This window comes from Coccidioides immitis (genome assembly GCF_000149335.2).
Source record: "Coccidioides immitis RS genomic scaffold supercont3.4, whole genome shotgun sequence".
NCBI classification, from domain to species: Eukaryota; Fungi; Ascomycota; class Eurotiomycetes; order Onygenales; family Onygenaceae; genus Coccidioides; species Coccidioides immitis.
The window spans coordinates 3,714,549-3,731,831 of record NW_004504311.1 but is presented as its reverse complement, the minus strand read 5'-3'; the positions used below and the strand labels follow the sequence as shown (position 1 = coordinate 3,731,831).

The window sequence follows — 17,283 nt, the reverse complement described above, 5'->3', positions numbered from 1 at the left end:
GGCCGTAGAATCGTAGTTATGTCCGAGAAGGACGGCGAATACAAACTTATTGAGCGTCAGCGGTTTTTTCGTTCCTGAAATTTAACTGCGGCCCCGTGCGTCTACAGCGGAATTTCTGGTCTTGGCGGCATCAACCGCCGCAAGTGAAGGACAGCAATCACCCGGACGTCAAATCCCATTCCGCAAGCAGCAGTGTGCGACGAGAATCACAGGGATTTTCATTATCTGTCGTTCATCAATAAATCCTAGCATAATTCTAGAGCTGCTCCTTGCTTTCATTACAATTTGATCCTCCCCCACAAACAACCTCGCCATTATGACTGCGCATCTGTCCCAAGATGAGGTGAGTCGAATCGAACACACAGATATACACACACACTCTCTCTCTCCCCCCCCTTCTCCCTTTTTATCCCTTTCCACCCTATGAAACTAATTAACCCCATGTCATTAGTTCTTCACGCACCTCACAGCGCTCCTAACCAACCAGTCCACCTCCCTCCGTGGCTCCGTCTTTCTCACTCAGAAGCTCCTTCCAGCCCCACCACCAGACCGGTCCACGACGACAACCACTACACAAACCACCGCCAGCGCTGAAGCTCCCTCATCCGCAGAGAGAACAACCACGACAACCACTTTCCAACCCAACCAGTCTGCGGTGCTAATCCGTGCTTCAAACGGGCGCCATAAGACCGCCAAAGTGAAGGCTTCCACGATCGTACAACCGGAGGAATTGGAGGCGTTCTATGCCAGATACGCCGAGCTGTGCAAGGCGGGGATGGTGGGGCTGAAGAAGAGAGATAGAAGTGCGAAGAAGAAAGGGAAGGCGAAGGGAAAAGTGGCCAAGGGATGACTTTGCGACTACTCCCGACGGTAGCGCGTTGTGTTGGTATGGTATGCCGTGGGGGGGAAAAGAAGAAAAACAGATCTACGTGAGATTTTCTACGGCCTTTTTTTTTTTTTTTTTTTTTTTTTTTTTTTCCTTGATAATTGTGGTGCATGCGTTTGGCGTCTTTCTGGGGGGTTTGGGGCTCTTAATTTTTTATTTTTTATTTTTTTTGTTCTCACGAGCATGTTAAAAATAGTGTTTATTTGGCAAATGTTCCACTGAGCATCGGACTACAGCGAATATGCGAGCGTGTCATATTCCTCCTCGGGGGTTGGACCCAGTAACGTTGAGAATAAAAAGCAAAGTAGAAGTACATACATACATGAGAAATATATCAACGAAGTCGTGCCACGTACATACCAAAAGCTAAACCAAAATACAAAAATGTATTGTCCCAACGAATATGTACACGTGGGCCGGAAGCCGTGGTCACTAATGCGTAAGTAAATCCCAGGTTGGATGAGAAAACATCCGAAGCGGGGAATGAGAGACAAAAGAAGTCTGCGATCTCAGTCTACTTCACTCGAGGATTCTGAGGTTGTAGGGGAGTCTCTGCTCAGGTTCGCAGAGGCAATGGGAGAAAGAGGATTCCCAAAATCATCCTCGCTGAAAGAATCGTCGGTGTCGCTCATAGTTTCAGGCTGAGTAGGAAATTTCCCAGACCCAGGACCAGCTGGGCCGCGATTATTATCTTTAGCGGCCATTTCTGCCGCAAGTCTGAGGAACATAAGTAAAAGGTGTATAGGAGGCCCAAGAACGAATGTGTAAGTTTTTTCGAAAATGGCATCAATTAAATTATTAACCGGCGATTTAGGGGCGGGCGTAAACAATGTTGAAGATGGCGGTAAGGGAGAGAAAGAGCGCTGCCGCGATGCACGAATGCGTCGGCGGATGATCGAGTTGGGATTCTCAATAGGAACCTCTAAACCATTACGAGTTTGTACTCGATGAAATAAGTCGCCCGGTTCACACGACGTGAGGGGCTTTGGCGGATCGCTGAGAGCCATGGACGGTGGCCGGAGAGGACCCGAATCATGTGTGGTGTCGGGTACGATGGTCGCTGCAGAGTTGTCGCGAGTATGGCTAGCTTTCAAGATCACACACGGCGAGGGTTCGCAGGCGGATGCGCGGGGAGAAGGTGGCGTGGAATAAGGCGGCGAAGGAGGAGGAGAGACAGAAGCATCAGAGACCGAGTGGAACGAAGAAGCACTCGAAGCGACGCCCGCGCTGCCATCACGAGCGTCGTTGACGGTTTCAGACTCAGACTCGAATCTCGCGAGCAAAGTTTCAAATTTTGGTGCAGGCTCAGAGACCACTCGGAAGCTGGACCGCTTGGGGATCCGTATGGGTGAGGACCGGCGATCGCGAGAAGAACATCGGCTGGTGGAAGGAGGCAGGCTCCCGCCCCGTTCACTCTGCTCGTCTGTGTCGTACCCAATGCTCCCAAAGTCACTGGGTTCACGGTCCTCCGAAGAAAAACTTCCCTCAGATAGACCGGCCATTGTCTTCGGCCGCCACGCCCGTTTCTTCTTCGGTGTTTTAGCTTCTTCCGGGAGCTCTACAGAGAACTCCCGTTTAAACGGGCAAGGCGTAATTTCATAACGAATTATACTGGAGAGGACCAGCTTCCATTCTGCCACCTTCTTGACGTCCTCCTCGCTCTCGTGCGGGAACTCGATGCGGTAGTAGGTGAGTTTCCTTATCCGCAGGACGAAGGTTGACCTGGCATCGACACACCAGCACTGGCAGTTCTTCAACAGAGCATAGACGACGTTTCCTGATTTAAGGAAAGCAGCGGAGCCGGCAATGTTCTCTATCCTCAGCGCCCCGACGGCGGCGATCGTCTCGGAGCGAGTCCTCCAGGGCAGGGTCTCGATGGCATCGACAGGGTAGTCCAGGTCGGGGAGGATTGGGCCGGGGCTGGACGACTGAGGGAGTTCGAATTTTATGACGGTCACGGAGGGATGGTGGAATAGGAGGTCGTTGGAAGGAATGGACGTATCATACGAGCCAAGGGAGTGCCTCATCCGGTGAGGCGGCCTCGGAGGAACAGCGAAGGACCGTCTGCGTATTGGCTCCGGCATCGTGCACGGGTGAGCTCCATCGACGATGACCAAGGAATGACGGGGGAAACAGAGCACGCCAGCTGCAAACCGGCCGGGATGCACAGAAAGGCAAAAGACAGCCTGCAGAGCCGTTGGGGGTTGCGGCGGGGGCCAATCGCGCTTAGTTTAGCACGCAGATATCGTTAACTTAGTTGACTATTTTAGCCGCGCTTCTCACGCCGATTGCCAAGCCAAACTGCTTGCAGAGCATTCGCCCGGCTGCATGTGAAGTCGTCATTCAATGGTAACTATTTGGCAGTGTTCGACAAAACAAGATAAACCAACTTCATGGTTTACTTTAGAGAAGTTATTTCAGATATGACCACCGGAACCTGTGTTTTGGAGCTTTTTTTTTTTTTTTTCTTCTTCCTTTTTTTGTTACCAGTTGCCTACCACTTTGGCTGTCCCTAATTGTTACTGTCTGTGTTTCCAACGCATATGCTTGGTTGCTTGGAAACTAAATATGTGAAATCGCCAGGATCAAAAAGAAGGGAAAAGGCTGAGAGGGGACTCCAGGCAAGAATTTCAGACAATCTTTCATCAAAATGCACCCTGATTCATTTTTCATAATTGACTGGCGATATGATCGCGAAATTGTAGACAAGCTCTTCCAGTGACGGGACGGACCCGTCCCTACAAGGATATCTGACATCCCAACTGAGGGGATAAAGGCATTGAATCTTTTGGGCTGTCAAGCTACTCGATAGTTACAAAGTAGACAAAAACGAGTTCACAGAGCTATTGAGCAGGGAATACGAAAAAGCTGCGAATACAACTGTTGTTACCCTGGACATATACTCCGCACGTACTCTGTATATATATATATATATTGGTTGGTTACTGGTAACAAGAGCCCAATCTTTGACACTTCCCAACGCTGTATTGGCTCCGCACAGAAAGTTCATTTTGGAGGCGTTTCGTGCGGAGACACGGAGTGCTCCGTAGAGATCCCCCAAAATCCCCGAAGCCCACCGTGACGCAACTCGAAACCCACCTCCTTAAGCTTGCGCCGGGGATGGGGGCGCGGGCTCTGCTTGCATATTTCGTGTCTTTGAAAGGTTTTTGCCCTCCGCATGGCCGGTTTCCTCCAATGCTTCCAGTCCGGGTTGGGTTGCGGCCCGTTTCGTTTCGGCAACTCGGCTGCCCACTTGGCTCTACCACCGCCCGGAACTACCGTTGTGGGAATGGTGACCGCGGGATATCCCCATCTGTCAAAAGCTCTCTCTTTGTGGGCCACGCGATCACTCACTCTGGGGGGGGGGGGGGGGGGGGTGTCGAAACGGCTCATCGCTGCATTCTTGATCCCTTGGACGAGGTCCACTGTCATTTAGCCTAGGCCAATGATGGCACGCTTCTCGAGTCCATTCTGTCTGACTGCGGATGGCGTTCTCGAATCTGCGTCCCTGGCCAAATCCTTCGCGCTCGAAACCTCCTTGATCGCCCCTGTGGTTTTCCTCGATGTGAGTCGATCCTATCGGCCTTCGCCAGGCTCCTTTGAGAATGTTTATGACGATCGGCTGGTGGCAAAAGATGCATCGAAAGCACGACCGTCGCCTCCGGCTTCGGTCCCACCGAGTGTTCCACCACGTCCGTCCCGTTTATCAATCGTGGCACATGCTGGAGAGAAATTGTCCGCTCTACAGCCGCCTACGGCGAATATGTAGCTAAACTAGCCTTTATTCTCGGAACTTCTAATGCCATTGCGTGATTTCTGGAGTCGACTTCCCCGTGGATGTCTTTGTTCCGCTCATATCCCGTCGTTTCCAGCAACTATTGCATGGTTTATGGACGATTCTCCAGCTTCGCCAGCGGGATGCTTAGCTAGGCTATTGGGTACCCACAGATATTCCCCAGACATAAAAATATTGTCTGGAGAATCGTCCATTCCATTTTTCTCTGCCCAGGGATATATATATATATATATATATATATTGCATGTGATCCTCCGCACGAACTTTGCTGTCCCCGGGCTTTTTCCACATTTCACGGGCTCCATCGGTTGGTGCTGAATTGGATCAAATTTGTTTTGTCTGGCGGAGATATCACGTTTATTCACCACGAAGACACCGATATCTTCATGGAATGTTGCCGACCGGCTAAAGAAGCGCCAGCTTCTTATCGCCATCAACACCGTCGCCGCCTTATCTATCTTCTTCTTCGGCTATGACCAGGGTATGATGGGCGGTGTCAACAATGCGAAGGACTACATCGATCTTATGAAATTTGGCCATACGGAGACGATCAACGGCTCGCCGCATACACCAGTTATCACTGATAGCTTGTTGCAGGGCGGGATCGTCTCCGTGTACTATCTGGGTACCCTGATAGGCGCCTTATTCGGTGGATGGGTCGGTGATAAAATTGGGAGAATCAAATCCATCGCCCTGGGCTCTGTGTGGGGTGTAATTGGAGCTGCATTGCAGTGCTCGGCTCAAAACCATGTCTGGATGATCTTCGGTGGGTAGATAGATAACTATGGGGTAGCCACGATAGATCGACTGGAGGCTGATGTTCACAGCACGCCTTGTCAATGGCTTTGGAACGGGTATTCTGAACGCCATCGTGCCCGTTTGGGCCACGGAGACTGCCGAACATACATCCAGAGGGCAATTCATAGCCATTGAGTTCACCCTTAACATATTCGGCGTGGTTGTCGCATACTGGCTGGAGTTGTTAGTAACGCCCATTTTCTGTCATTGTTTTATGGATTCTCCGGTTGAAAATAGGAGCTGACAACCGCGAGCAGTGGTCTCGCCTTCATCGACGATGGAGTCTCAGCTTTTCGATGGAGGTTCCCCATTGCGTTCCAGATTATTCCTCTTCTCATTCTTTTCGCCGCAGTCTGGTTCTTCCCAGAATCACCCCGATGGCTCGTCAAGATGGGCCACGAGGAAGAGGCACGGTACATCCTTGGCAGACTTCGCGGTGACGAAGGAGAGGACGTTGCCCGAGCAGAAGCCGAATTCCAAGATATCAAACACGTTGCAGAGCTTGAAAGGACACTCTCCTATAGCACCTCCTACTTCTCCATGTTCACGGGCCGTACGACGGGAAAGCTGCATCTGGGAAGACGAGTTGAGCTGGTTGTGTGGCTGCAGATTATGCAGGAATGGGTCGGCATCGCCGGTGTTACCATTTGTACGTTTTTATCATATGCATCTTCCGGCCCTAATGTCTAATTCGACATAACGATCCGATAGATGCGCCTACGATCTTCCGAATCGCGGGATTTGATGCCATGAAGAGCCAGTGGATTAGCGGCTTGAACAACATCTTTTACATGGTGAAATCAACGAGGTCCATATACTTCGTCATGGGGTGCTAACCGGTTCGGTGGCTCTACAGATCTCTACGTTGATTTGCGTCTTTACTCTTGATCGCATTGGTCGCCGATGGACGCTATACTGGGGTTCTACCGGGCAAGGCATTGCCATGTTCCTTGCTGGGGGTTTCGCCCGACTTGCGATCAATGCCACGGAGGCCGGCGACGCGTCAAAGGCATCACGCTACGGAGCGGCAGCGGCGGCCATGATCTTTATATTTACTTTTGTCTTCGGAGCAACGTGGCTAACCGTTCCTTGGCTGTATCCTGCGGAGATATTCCCTCTAGCCGTGCGCGGCAAAGGCAATGCGTGGGGAGTCGTAGGATGGAGTGTGGGCAACGGCTGGCTGGTACGAGGGGGCAACATAGCCTGAACTTTCGCATACCCTTCCCTCCTCTCTCTCTCTCTCTCTCTCTCTCTCTCCCCCTCTCCAGATAACAGAAGGCGCTGACAGACTTTGAACCACAGACGCTCCTCTGTCCCGTCATGTTTGATTCCATAGGCGAGAAGACCCTCTACATCTTCGCCATTAGCAACGTCATCACCATCCCGATGGTCTGGGCGCTGTACCCGGAATCCAACCAGCGCACGTTGGAAGATATGGATCTTCTCTTCGCCGCCGACACCCCCTGGACCTGGGACGCCGAGCGAACATTCACGCAGCTTAAAAACGAAAACCCCGATTTCGCACAGGCAGCCGCGCAATTAAAGGGCGGGAAGCTGGACGAGGAGATGGGAAAGCTAGGGGTTCAAGAGCTGCCGGAGAAGGAGTAGATTGAGGGACACTATTGATGTTGGGGATGATTCTTGGGCGTTTCGCTTGGCTGGGGGAGGGGGTGGAAATAACTGACTTTTTAAAGGGACGATGGTGGTGGCTGGGTCAGGGCGAGACGTCATGGTCGGGGCTTTGCCAATCCTGTCCAGAACGACTGGTACGGAGTACATAATTTGCAGAAGAAGAATGGAACATGGGTCCTTACCCTCTCCATCCTCCTGTCTTGACGTAACGGGGTTAGTGCAATATCATCTGAGGATAGTCAGTGCATGCGAACGTTCCCAACTTGGGCAGCTCAAACACGGAGAGACGGTCAAGTCTTCAGAGTCACTGACTGCATAAGACTCTGATGAATAATAATAATAATCAAGACCGCGACAGACGCAAGTCGCAAGAAGGGGCACGGGCGAGCTATTCCCTTCCGGAACTAGCGGCGAGCTTAACCACGAGTAGGGCTTCTGATTGGTCATAATTGAGCGATGTGGGGCTCCACGTTGATTTGTCAACTTCAGCCGCATCTGGAACGCGTTCGACGCGCGAACTCCGGCGAAAGGGCGTGAAGAGCGCGCGAGAGATACGAGGATGAAGACCTTTTGGATGGTGGTATTTCCGCTCTCCGCGCTCCGTAGACGGCCGTGACCTGCTATATTTGATAGTAATCGGCGGTGATTTGCCATATTGAGGGTAAGGGTTGTGCGTCACATCGATAGGCGCCTAGGGGTATAATTAAGGGGGTCGATCCTGCTGGGGTCACCTCTGTCGGCACGGCTCAACCGTTCATACCAAGCATTAGGACAAGATTGCTTGATTCTACTTCGCCTGCAAGGGCAAAAAAATAAAAAAATAAAAAAATAAAAAAAAAAATGGGTGCCGCAACGACGACGATGACAGCTGCAAGAACATCCACTAGGCGGGCTGCGAAACTCCAACGCCGGCTCTCGTCCGAGGACGCCGACCGTAAGACAGCCAGGTCACAGTCCAAGGCCATTTCGTCGATCCCCAACTACCCTTCTGCGTTTGACCACGAAGCCCTCGCCCACTCTCTTCGCCGCATCGCGAGCCATCCCACCCTCACACCATACCGCCGACTTGTATACCGCACCCTCCTATCCGTCCCTCCGGGCCGTTGGACCACATATGCCACTCTATCGGCACATCTGTCCTCGTCGGCCCGTGCTATCGGCAACGCGATGAAGACGAACCCGTTTGCCCCCGAAGTGCCCTGCCATCGGGTGCTTGCGACGGACCGCACAATCGGCGGCTATAAAGGGAAATGGGGGAACGGGGGTGAGTACTCGGTTGAGAAGACGAAGCTACTGAAGGCCGAAGGGGTGGAGTTTGACCACAAAGGCAAAGCGAATGGGGAGGTCTTTCGAGAGTTCGCGGACATGGGGTCTGTGGTGGCGGGTCAGGGTAACTAGCGAGATGGAAGTCAAATGCCAGACAGGGCATGGGGGTGGTGGCTGAAATATTTAGGGCATTGCAATGAAGTTAATTGGCGTTTAAGGGGGGAAGAAAAAGGAAAAAGAAAAAAAAAAGTTGGCCCCAGAAAGCCTCGTTTATAAGGAGCCGAGATGTCTGCACCAGCTCTCTCCGGCCTCCTCGACCCTCTCCGAGCGCAGAGGGATCGGTAAAGCGAAAATTTCCGTGCTGCTTGCTGCGCGCTCGACGATTCTTGGGCAGAGGTCTTCTGGCGGGGTGTTGCCAAGCCGTTCCATCGCGCCGACACTCGACATGGAATGCTTCAAGAGAACAACTCCGCGACCCCCGGGCTGCAATGGTCGAGCGGCTTGTTGATAATACTACATACTTCTCGGAATGGGCGGGGAATCGCAGTGACATTCCGCATCCATGCCATTTCCGTCTGTCGAGTTCCAAAGGTCGTTGGCAGGTTTCCGTTCTTCCTTTTTTTCCTTTTTTTTTTTTTTTTTGTTGTTCTAAACTCATGTCATCCCGGTTGGATGAAGCGCCCAATAAATTCCATCTCGGCCACTTAAGACAGTCTTAAGCTTCAAGCGTCAGTGTCTTACCTGAGTCAATCCCGGTGTATTAGAAGCCAAGTCTCTCAAACATCAATCAAGCAACATGGCGTTTTTTCAAAACGGACCACAAACGGCCCCGTTCCCTTCCTGGCACAGAGAACCCTAAACGGTGAAAGGCGTCCCAGAATGAGCCCAATTTCTCCCTTTGGAACTTTCCAAGAGTCCTGTGCTCCAAATGCGGCTATGCATAAACAGCCACTGGAAACCTAAATCTATATGGGAATTGGGGTTGAGGTTAAATGGCCAACCTTAAGTAGGTTCGGCATCGGGATTTCATGCTGGTTGAATCAGGCTTGACGCACATTTGACACATGGAACATTGCCCTTCCTCCCTTGATGCCTTGGAACTCTGTACGCCGACCCTGCCCGCATCAGGGTGACATTCTCGATGGGGTGTGGGGGGGCTCTATATAAGTATGGCCTTGTTGGCTCCGCCCCCGATGCCTTGCGCGACTGAGCTCCTCATGGCAGTTGGTGTTGTTCAGGTAGTCAACACATTATCAAGCTGATCCTGTTCGCTCTTTTCTATCTCTCTTTCTTATTATTTTCTGCCGGCTTCTTTTTCCTATTTCTATTGCCTACCACAAGAGATATTTCCGTTCGTTCGCTCCCGTCGTTCTCTATCTCCCTGATCAACCATGGTCCTGCTCTTCTCTCTTCTTTTCCTCATCTTCCATGCTCGGTCTGTCCTGTCCTCTTGTGCGCATGGTACATTTCTCCACCCTCGAGCCGCCGGCGGGATCGGAGAGCTTCCAAACTTTGACTATGGCCCCGTCCGTGGACCAACAAACTGGCATTCCATTTCCCGTGAGAACATCCTCTGTGCGGTTGGGTTGCAGCAGTCTCCCATCAACTTGAACGGCAGAATTCCAATCGAGCCTGTTGGATTCGTTCGCTCGAGTATCCCAAGACAAGATATTCTATTCGAGAACTTGGGAACCACGGCTGAGGTCGTCTTAAATGGCACAACGTTGGTTCGCGGGGCTGGCGAGTTTAGATTGAAGCAGTTCCATTTCCATACACCTAGCGAGCACCGGATCCTTGGGCAGCATTTCCCGGTGGAGTTACATCTGGTCCATACTAGTGTTGGTATGTTGTGTTCCTGGGACCCTTTTTCAAATCCTCCGAGCGTTGGTCAGCTAATTAAGATGCGTGCAGCTAACCCATCCCAAATTGCCGTCATTGCCCTTTTCTTCCAGCTCACCAGTCGCGGGGGCTTCAGTGACCTCGAGCGTATCATCACCCATGTTCCACGCATTTCCTCTCCCGGTCAGACAGTTGGTCTTCGCGGCTTCGATTTCGGCATCCTCTCTCGCACTATTTCTTCTATGCCAATGTTCCGATATGTTGGAAGCTTGACCACCCCTCCGTGCACAGAGGGAGTGACGTTTTTAGTCGGCACGCAGCCGCTATTCATGAACGTCGAGATCTTTAACCTACTCAAAGGAGTGACGCGATTCAACTCTCGCTTCATACAAGCCGATATTCCAGGCCGACAAAACGTCCTCCTTTCCGGACTTCATAATATTGGTCTTACCAACCAGCAATGCAGGCGGCTCGTGAGTGGGAGAGAGCTTATCGGCAAACCCGGTCGCAGGAACGGCAACAACCGGGGAGGTCGTAAAGGCAAGAATCGACAGAAAGAGGTTGTGAGCACGATTGCGAGCGGCAACTCCACGCAGGTTGTTACCTCAACCGTGCAGCAGACTGTAACATCCAGCAACCTGGTCACTGAGACGACACGGAATGATCAAGTTACAACTACGATTAGTAGTGTAGTCGCTTCGCAAACCGCTATGGAGGACTACCAGCGAGATCGCGACGATGACCGACGAGACGATAGACGAGACGACGATGACAGACGAGACGACGATGACAGACGAGACGACGATGACAGACGAGACGACGATGACAGACGAGACGACGATGATAGACGAGACGACGATCGTCAACGCCAGGAGCAGGACCAAGGCCGACAAACCGTTCAGACCACTGCCAACACCGCCACCGCCAGCGCTGCATTCATTCAACGCCGCAATTATATGCCTTTTGGTCGACAAGCCTAAGAATATAATCGCCCGGGTTAAGGAGAATATACATGCGGTTTGACTGATATCCAGCCAACAATGAAAAGCCAAAAAAAAAAAAAAAAAAATTAAAGAAATGAAAAAATGAAAAAAAGGATAGAAATTCAAAATAGAACTAGGAGAGCGAATGACGATGAATGTCTGAGTTGTGTATTTCTAGCGCGTTAAAGGACTTGTTTGCTGAGCAGCCCTATGCTTTTTCATCTGGGTTCTGCTGTCTTCTCTATGTCTGCATGGGAACACTGGATCGGCGCGGTTAATTGCTTGGCAGGAAGGTACGGAGTAAGCAACGGGACAAGGGATAGCATGTAGATATGTACAGTACATAACTCGTAAGGGCATTACTATTTCAAATATTGTTTAAAAACATATTGCTTTCTTGATTTATTTGTGTTGTTGCCGGCCCTGTGCAGCCATGTACTCCGTGGGCTGGGTCGGAATCGAGGGACGAAAAAAATGTAGTTCTGAAAGCCAGGTAAAGTCCTGGAATCGGTCGTTTCAACATTTCAAAGGTGCATAAAGCAGTATGTACGCCTTTCTAGAAAGAGCACCATTTTCTGTACATATATCCTCGAACATAACATACAATCCATGCTGGAAGCTAAACAAGAAGGAGACATAACGTCTAAGGGGCGTTAGACATCAAGATACATCAAGATAATGATACAAAATAAGAGAAACTGTCTCGCAGTGACTCGGGCAGTCACTGCTCTCATCAGCGTATAATTATACGGGAAGCACTGTGTGCCTTTGAAGATGCGCCATGCTTCCTCGAAACTGTTATGAGGAACGTCACGTTCGAAGACAAGAGGCCTCACATAACGCAGGCGAGCGAGCGGATCGAAAAACACCGTCTTTTTTAAAAGCAAAGACTCATCTGTTAAAGCAAAGACACCCACCTATTGCTCTGTTTCCAGGGAGGTTCGGTACCCAGCATCATCAATTACGGTCGGAAACTTGGCGCTGAGAATAAGCAACGTAGGTCAAAGGCCATAGCGCAGGTCAACGGACAGATGAAGTCCGGAGATAAACTCTGCTGAAGAAGAGAAGAATATGACAGGATATTGTCAAGGGAGAAAAACTGGGGAAAAGAACCGAGTTCATCCATCCATCAGCTGCATGGATGGATAAGTAGTAAGACATAGGTTCGAATAGTAGATTGCTGAGCAAACAAAGCAACTGAAAGAATGGAACCGAGCACCCTAAAAACCCTTCGAAAACGCCAAACATACCAGATTCTACCCATTCCCATACCCTGTACCTTTCACCCTTGAACCCCAAGACGCGGTGGGCAATGTAGAGACATCATAGCAAGACACGAGAATTAGTCTATCGGAGAAGTAATAATGAAATGTGAAGAGGAAAAAAAAGAAAAAGAAAAAGAAAAAGAAAAAGAAAAGATAAGATAAAGTATCATGCAGTGCAACGCTATGCGGATACGCTCACTCTGGAAAAAAAAATAGAAGATGGTACATGCTGAAAAAACGGCATTAAAAGGAAGCTAAGTTATCGCAAAAAAAAAAAAAAAAAAAAAAAAAAAGAAGCTCAGTGATATGCTCCAGGCATCATGCTCAGGGCCAGCTGAGCATATTAGGACATCGGCTGTTGCAAGAACAGCAACAAAGAAATTCGGCAGAATGGGCGAGTCCGTTTCGCCATGCGATAAAACGATCACTCGCGGCGCTGAGATTTCGAGGTTCGTTTCGCCAACTTCATGCAATGGAACTGGCGTAAATGCTCGATAAGATGATCTTGTCTTGAGAATCCCTGATCTCCTTTCCGAGTACATCGGGGTTTGGGGCAGTCCAACATGACCCCGTCGCGAAAATGCACCGAAACCTGGTGGCGACTCAGATCGGCTGGGCGACTGAAGCTGCTCTCACAGCCCGGATGGACGCAGATGTAACGCGGACTCGATCTACAATGGGATCAGTAATAGTCCGTAAATGCGATTGTATCAGTAAGGGATCAACCCACCTTGGCTGGGAGTCTTGTCTTGACGATCGGGAGGTAGATCGTTTGACTTGGGGACTGGTAGGCTCAATATCTTGGGGCGAGCTGCCATAATGATGTTGGTAACTTGTTTGCGAATGAGAGTACGAAGCGTTGCTATCCGCGTGGTAATAAGCCGATGACGTACTCGAGGTAGTGTGTCTCGAGCAGTTGCTATCCGATGAGACGGAATAGCTCATGGCCGGTGCCGGCGACCGATCGTAAGATGACATGGAAGATCTAGGGTACTGGGACATGGCGGGAGAGATGTAATCTTGGTACTGCATAGACGAGGCAGATACCGCTTGAGTGACAGATGGCCGTGATCGCGGGTTGCTTTGAGGATATTGAGTGTGATGTTGACTATAGGAGTAGGACATGTGTTTCGTCGAAGATCGATGTATTATCGCTGAATGCGGTCCTCGAAGAGGGTGACCACAAAGAGAGAGAGAAAAAAAGAGAGAGAGAGAGAGAGAGAGATAAGCCGAATAGGATGGGATATATAGTATGGGCCAGAGCTGGGGAAGCTAGAGAAATGGGAGGACAAAGAAGTCGGTCGGGAAGCCGACAGAGATATATATGTCTGAGTAACATATGTCTGTTACTCCACGTCTTGTCTGGGCAGAGACAAGACGGTCGAGGATGCCAGCGAGAACGGGCAGAGAGTCGGGCTCGAGGCCTCGGAGAAGCCTCGCACGTGACTTTCATTCTCTTGGAACGCTGCCAGCTGGTGGAAGAGAAGAGAGACAGACGGACGAACACGACGACGAAGAAAGAGAAAGTGAAGCAAGGAGAAAACGAAGTCTGCCCTTCAAGGGTAGGTGGAACAAGGTTGGGATGATTACACAACCGGAGCACGAGAGAGCAAATCTGCGAATTGAGGGTTTCTGCACAAAAATTCGCACGTGGAGGGATTAGGTCCGGGTACACAGCCCCTCCCTGGTTTTGTGCGATGGTGGCACACCCAATCGCACAGAGAGAGAGAGAGAGAGAGAGAGAGAGAGAGAGGGAGAGATAGAGCAGGAGGAACGGGCCGAAACAGAAGACAAGAGGAACAACATCCACAGCGAGAAAGCGAACGGTAAGCCAGATGGGCCGCGCGGTTGGCAAAGCTTCGTTTTGGGATGAAAACAGGCCGTCAAGAGAAGGGGGGAAGGAGAGCGAGCTGGCAATGGACCGTTAGGCGACGGGATGGAGGGAGGGAGAGACAGCCTTGCAGGTGGTAAGTTTCGCCTCATTTCATCGCAGGGCCTCCAGGTCAACCCGATTTGAGAACTGCCGGAGCAAGCAACAAATCTGGTAGAAAGTTATGGATAAGGGTCCAGAGAACTACTATGAAGCTGGCGGTAGATTCGGGTTTGAAACCTGCAGCGGCTGCCACGGATGGGCAAACGAGTGGCTAGGTCTGTTGTGGACTCGACGTTGTCAGACCACGATGATAGTTAATAATAACCATAAACACAAAGCGCTCACTCAACATTCGCATTATACTCCGTAGCCAGTCGGAGATTTTTGTTTAAAAAAAAAAAAAAAAAAAAGGAAAAAGAAAAAGAAAAGGGGAAAATAAAACGACACCCAAGCGGAGTGATAGGGCAGTACGGAGTAGTTAGCTCGGCATCTGCGAGAGGGGCTCGTTAAGGGGGTAGAGCAAGGGGTTTCAGCCATGCTGTTGTGCTGGTGACTGCCCCAGGGGACTTGTTTCAAGATGTTTAGAGAAACCAATGCTGCGCTGTCAGGCCCAAGCCCTGGCCTGCGAGGCCTGATGCTTTGACGCCGTCGAGGTTGACTGTCCCGCCGTGCTGTCCCGCCGTGCTGTCTCGCTGTCTCGTTGTCTCGCGTCGTCCCGTCAGCGGCTGCGATGTGGCCCAGCCCCAGTGGCACCGTCGTCCGTGGCGCTAGCCTAAATTAGGTGCATTATGTAAGGTAGCTAGCCTGATAGGGAATAGCTGCTTCTATTAATAAGCGGTACCGTCAAACATGGCAAACATACCAAAATAGTGCAAACAGGCCTTCCGGCATCGCGAGTACTGCCGTGGTTCGCGCCTACAAAAAGTGAGGCGAACGGCGACAACACTGCCAGCGACCTCAGGCACCCTCTTCCCCATACTCTCTCTCTCCCACTGAAGGGCTCAAATCATATTAAGGCTCGGGTCAGCCCGGACTACGGAAAGCGGATTAGATATTCCGGGCATACGTGGCACAGGAGGACTCCTCCCGGCCGTTTCAAACGACCTTGCGCAGCTACAGAGTTACAAGTCTCGACGTATGCAGTGGACAAATACATCCATCTATTTGTGATGACTGCGCAGTCTTCTTTGGAAACATAACCACGATTGTAAAATAATTGCTTCTTGCAAACTGGTACTATCTGATTCGACTGGCAGGCAGTCCAATGTTCTTCCGTCCCGGTCCCTGTGATTGGTGGTACAAGGTTGCTGCCTCAAAGTGCCAGGGCACGACCACGGCGCGTTAACAGCCGAAGCCACATACGCCGCCGTGGGTTGTTCACTCTCTTTTTGTTTTTAACTCCGTTGACGCACCAGCGCTTGGCTCTCTCCTTCATCCTGGCACCGTGAGGCCCACACGTCCTCGGATGTCAATACATACACCTTGCCTCCTTTCACCCAACCCCACCATGGAGCCTGTGCCACCAACAGGACCTGTCGAGTTGGCATCTCTGGCGAATGAAATCCTTCTCTCCATTGCCGATTACCTAGACGAGCCCTGCATCGGTAGCCTTGCCAGCGCAAACAGTCACCTCAACACCCTCTTCACCCCATATCTATACGCACGCAACGTGAAGCGCAGCGGTGCCTCCGCTCTTTGGTGGGCCATTAAACGCGGCGAAAGGGCAACTGCGCAGAAATCCTTAGATGCCGGTGCTGATCTTGACGCACAACCCCCTCTCAAATATCGAGACCCCTTCTCTGCTGGACACTTTGCTGCTTACCTTGCTACGCGGTGGCTGGGCCCCTCACCAACGCGTCGAGGAATTGACAAGGGTGAACAGCAAAAGCGCGCTGACCTTCTGTTCTTAATTGACAGTGGAATGAGCGTCGACGCAAAATGCGGCAACGATGCATCGACCGTAGTTCAACATGCGGCCAGGGTCGGAAATGATGAGCTTGTTTTCCGTTTGATCGACAAGGGTGCAAATATCAATGTCATATCCTCCCTCAAGCAGACGCTGTTGCATGACGCTGCTAAGTTGTGTAAAGCAGAACTAATCAGCCTCCTCATCAATCGGGGTCTTGACACCCATGCTCGAGATGGCAGAGGTTTCACTCCTTTGCATCAGGCGGCGCTTGGAAAAAATGAAGCGACAGTCCGCACACTCATTGAACGTGGAGCTGATGTCAACTGTACCTCCAACGATGGCGTGTCTCCCTTGCTGCTCGCCGCTGCCGTCCGTCATAGTGGTCCCGTTATCGAACTGCTCGTTCGCAATGGAGCCGATGTCAACCATCGAGCTCACAACCAGGCCACTCCGTTGCATATAGCAACTGACAAGGGCTATTTGGAAGTCGTGCTTGCGTTAGTCGAACACGGAGCGAACGTTGACGTGGCCCAGCATGACGGAAATACACCACTCCACTTCATGCTGCGGCTTCCACATTCTGAAGCGAATCTCGAGCTGATCAAGCTTCTAATCAAAAAAGGAGCAGACGTAAATAGTCAGAATAATAGAGGGGCCTCTCCGCTGCATACTGCGGCCGCCACTATGTACTTGGATGCCGTCAGACTGCTGGTTGAACATGGGGCCGCCGTCAATAAGCAGGATGCGCTCGGGTTTACTGCCCTCCACTTTGCTGGGACTGGGACAGAGATCAGAAGGGATCTAGCGACCATACTGCTGGAAAACGGGGCAGACATGAGATTGAAGAATAATAGTGGATTTCAGGCCCTAAACGCATCACTTTGGCAGTCACGGGATGATAATGAGTGGATCGAAAAGGCACTCGCAAAGTTTGGGGGGAATGATCAGGAGGCTAATGCTGAGAATTGATCGCGTCTGGACCTGTCTAATTTCGATAACAACTGGCTCTGAACAACACAACGACAAATGCATACAT

The 17,283-nt window shown here is 51.0% G+C and overlaps 8 protein-coding genes across 8 annotated transcripts; 6 read left to right on the top strand and 2 right to left on the bottom strand.

The window, feature by feature from the left end:
• Positions 1 to 171: 171 nt before the first annotated feature.
• CIMG_05589 (signal recognition particle subunit SRP14) lies at positions 172 to 1,101 on the top strand. The gene is made up of 2 exons (XM_001246147.2): positions 172 to 343; positions 452 to 1,101. Exons 1-2 carry the CDS (start codon positions 317 to 319, stop codon positions 848 to 850), a joined length of 426 nt encoding a protein of 141 aa, XP_001246148.1. The 5' UTR covers positions 172 to 316; the 3' UTR covers positions 851 to 1,101.
• Positions 1,102 to 1,252: 151 nt separating this feature from the next.
• Positions 1,253 to 2,970, bottom strand: CIMG_05588 (uncharacterized protein; the record flags this gene model as incomplete). The annotated part of the gene is made up of 1 exon (XM_001246146.2): positions 1,253 to 2,970. The coding sequence occupies one exon, from the start codon at positions 2,968 to 2,970 to the stop codon at positions 1,396 to 1,398; it is 1,575 nt and encodes a 524-aa protein (XP_001246147.1). The 3' UTR covers positions 1,253 to 1,395.
• Positions 2,971 to 4,334: 1,364 nt separating this feature from the next.
• CIMG_13476 (sugar porter (SP) family MFS transporter) lies at positions 4,335 to 7,088 on the top strand (the record flags this gene model as incomplete). Its single annotated transcript, XM_001246145.2, has 7 exons — positions 4,335 to 4,451; positions 5,055 to 5,448; positions 5,510 to 5,667; positions 5,718 to 6,129; positions 6,192 to 6,274; positions 6,337 to 6,663; positions 6,783 to 7,088. The coding sequence occupies 7 exons, from the start codon at positions 4,335 to 4,337 to the stop codon at positions 7,086 to 7,088; spliced, it is 1,797 nt and encodes a 598-aa protein (XP_001246146.2).
• A 796-nt stretch (positions 7,089 to 7,884) lies between these two features.
• Positions 7,885 to 9,191, top strand: CIMG_05586 (methylated-DNA-[protein]-cysteine S-methyltransferase). Its single transcript, XM_001246144.2, has one exon. It carries the CDS (start codon positions 7,953 to 7,955, stop codon positions 8,508 to 8,510), a length of 558 nt encoding a protein of 185 aa, XP_001246145.1. The 5' UTR covers positions 7,885 to 7,952; the 3' UTR covers positions 8,511 to 9,191.
• Positions 9,192 to 9,515: 324 nt separating this feature from the next.
• Positions 9,516 to 11,589, top strand: CIMG_05585 (uncharacterized protein). Its single transcript, XM_001246143.2, has 2 exons — positions 9,516 to 10,220; positions 10,290 to 11,589. The coding sequence occupies exons 1-2, from the start codon at positions 9,770 to 9,772 to the stop codon at positions 11,195 to 11,197; spliced, it is 1,359 nt and encodes a 452-aa protein (XP_001246144.1). The 5' UTR covers positions 9,516 to 9,769; the 3' UTR covers positions 11,198 to 11,589.
• Positions 11,590 to 12,889: 1,300 nt separating this feature from the next.
• CIMG_11572 (uncharacterized protein) lies at positions 12,890 to 13,467 on the bottom strand (the record flags this gene model as incomplete). Its single annotated transcript, XM_012358507.1, has 2 exons — positions 12,890 to 13,136; positions 13,196 to 13,467. The coding sequence occupies 2 exons, from the start codon at positions 13,465 to 13,467 to the stop codon at positions 12,890 to 12,892; spliced, it is 519 nt and encodes a 172-aa protein (XP_012213930.1).
• Positions 13,468 to 13,703: 236 nt separating this feature from the next.
• On the top strand, positions 13,704 to 14,613 carry CIMG_05584 (uncharacterized protein; the record flags this gene model as incomplete). Its single annotated transcript, XM_012358395.1, has 3 exons — positions 13,704 to 14,027; positions 14,129 to 14,291; positions 14,459 to 14,613. The coding sequence occupies 3 exons, from the start codon at positions 13,704 to 13,706 to the stop codon at positions 14,611 to 14,613; spliced, it is 642 nt and encodes a 213-aa protein (XP_012213818.1).
• Positions 14,614 to 15,771: 1,158 nt separating this feature from the next.
• On the top strand, positions 15,772 to 17,216 carry CIMG_05582 (uncharacterized protein; the record flags this gene model as incomplete). The annotated part of the gene is made up of 1 exon (XM_001246140.2): positions 15,772 to 17,216. Exon 1 carries the CDS (start codon positions 15,846 to 15,848, stop codon positions 17,214 to 17,216), a length of 1,371 nt encoding a protein of 456 aa, XP_001246141.1. The 5' UTR covers positions 15,772 to 15,845.
• Positions 17,217 to 17,283: the final 67 nt, after the last annotated feature.

Bases quoted from the DNA above. Each gene is read 5' to 3' on its own strand.
- CIMG_05589 (XM_001246147.2), top strand. From the start codon at position 317: ATGACTGCGCATCTGTCCCAAGATGAG. The intron at 344-451 runs GTGAGTCGAATC...CCATGTCATTAG, and splicing joins CGCATCTGTCCCAAGATGAG to TTCTTCACGCACCTCACAGC.
- CIMG_05586 (XM_001246144.2), top strand. From the start codon at position 7,953: ATGGGTGCCGCAACGACGACGATGACAGCTGCAAGAACATCCACTAGG.
- CIMG_05585 (XM_001246143.2), top strand. From the start codon at position 9,770: ATGGTCCTGCTCTTCTCTCTTCTTTTCCTCATCTTCCATGCTCGGTCT. The intron at 10,221-10,289 runs GTATGTTGTGTT...AGATGCGTGCAG, and splicing joins TCTGGTCCATACTAGTGTTG to CTAACCCATCCCAAATTGCC.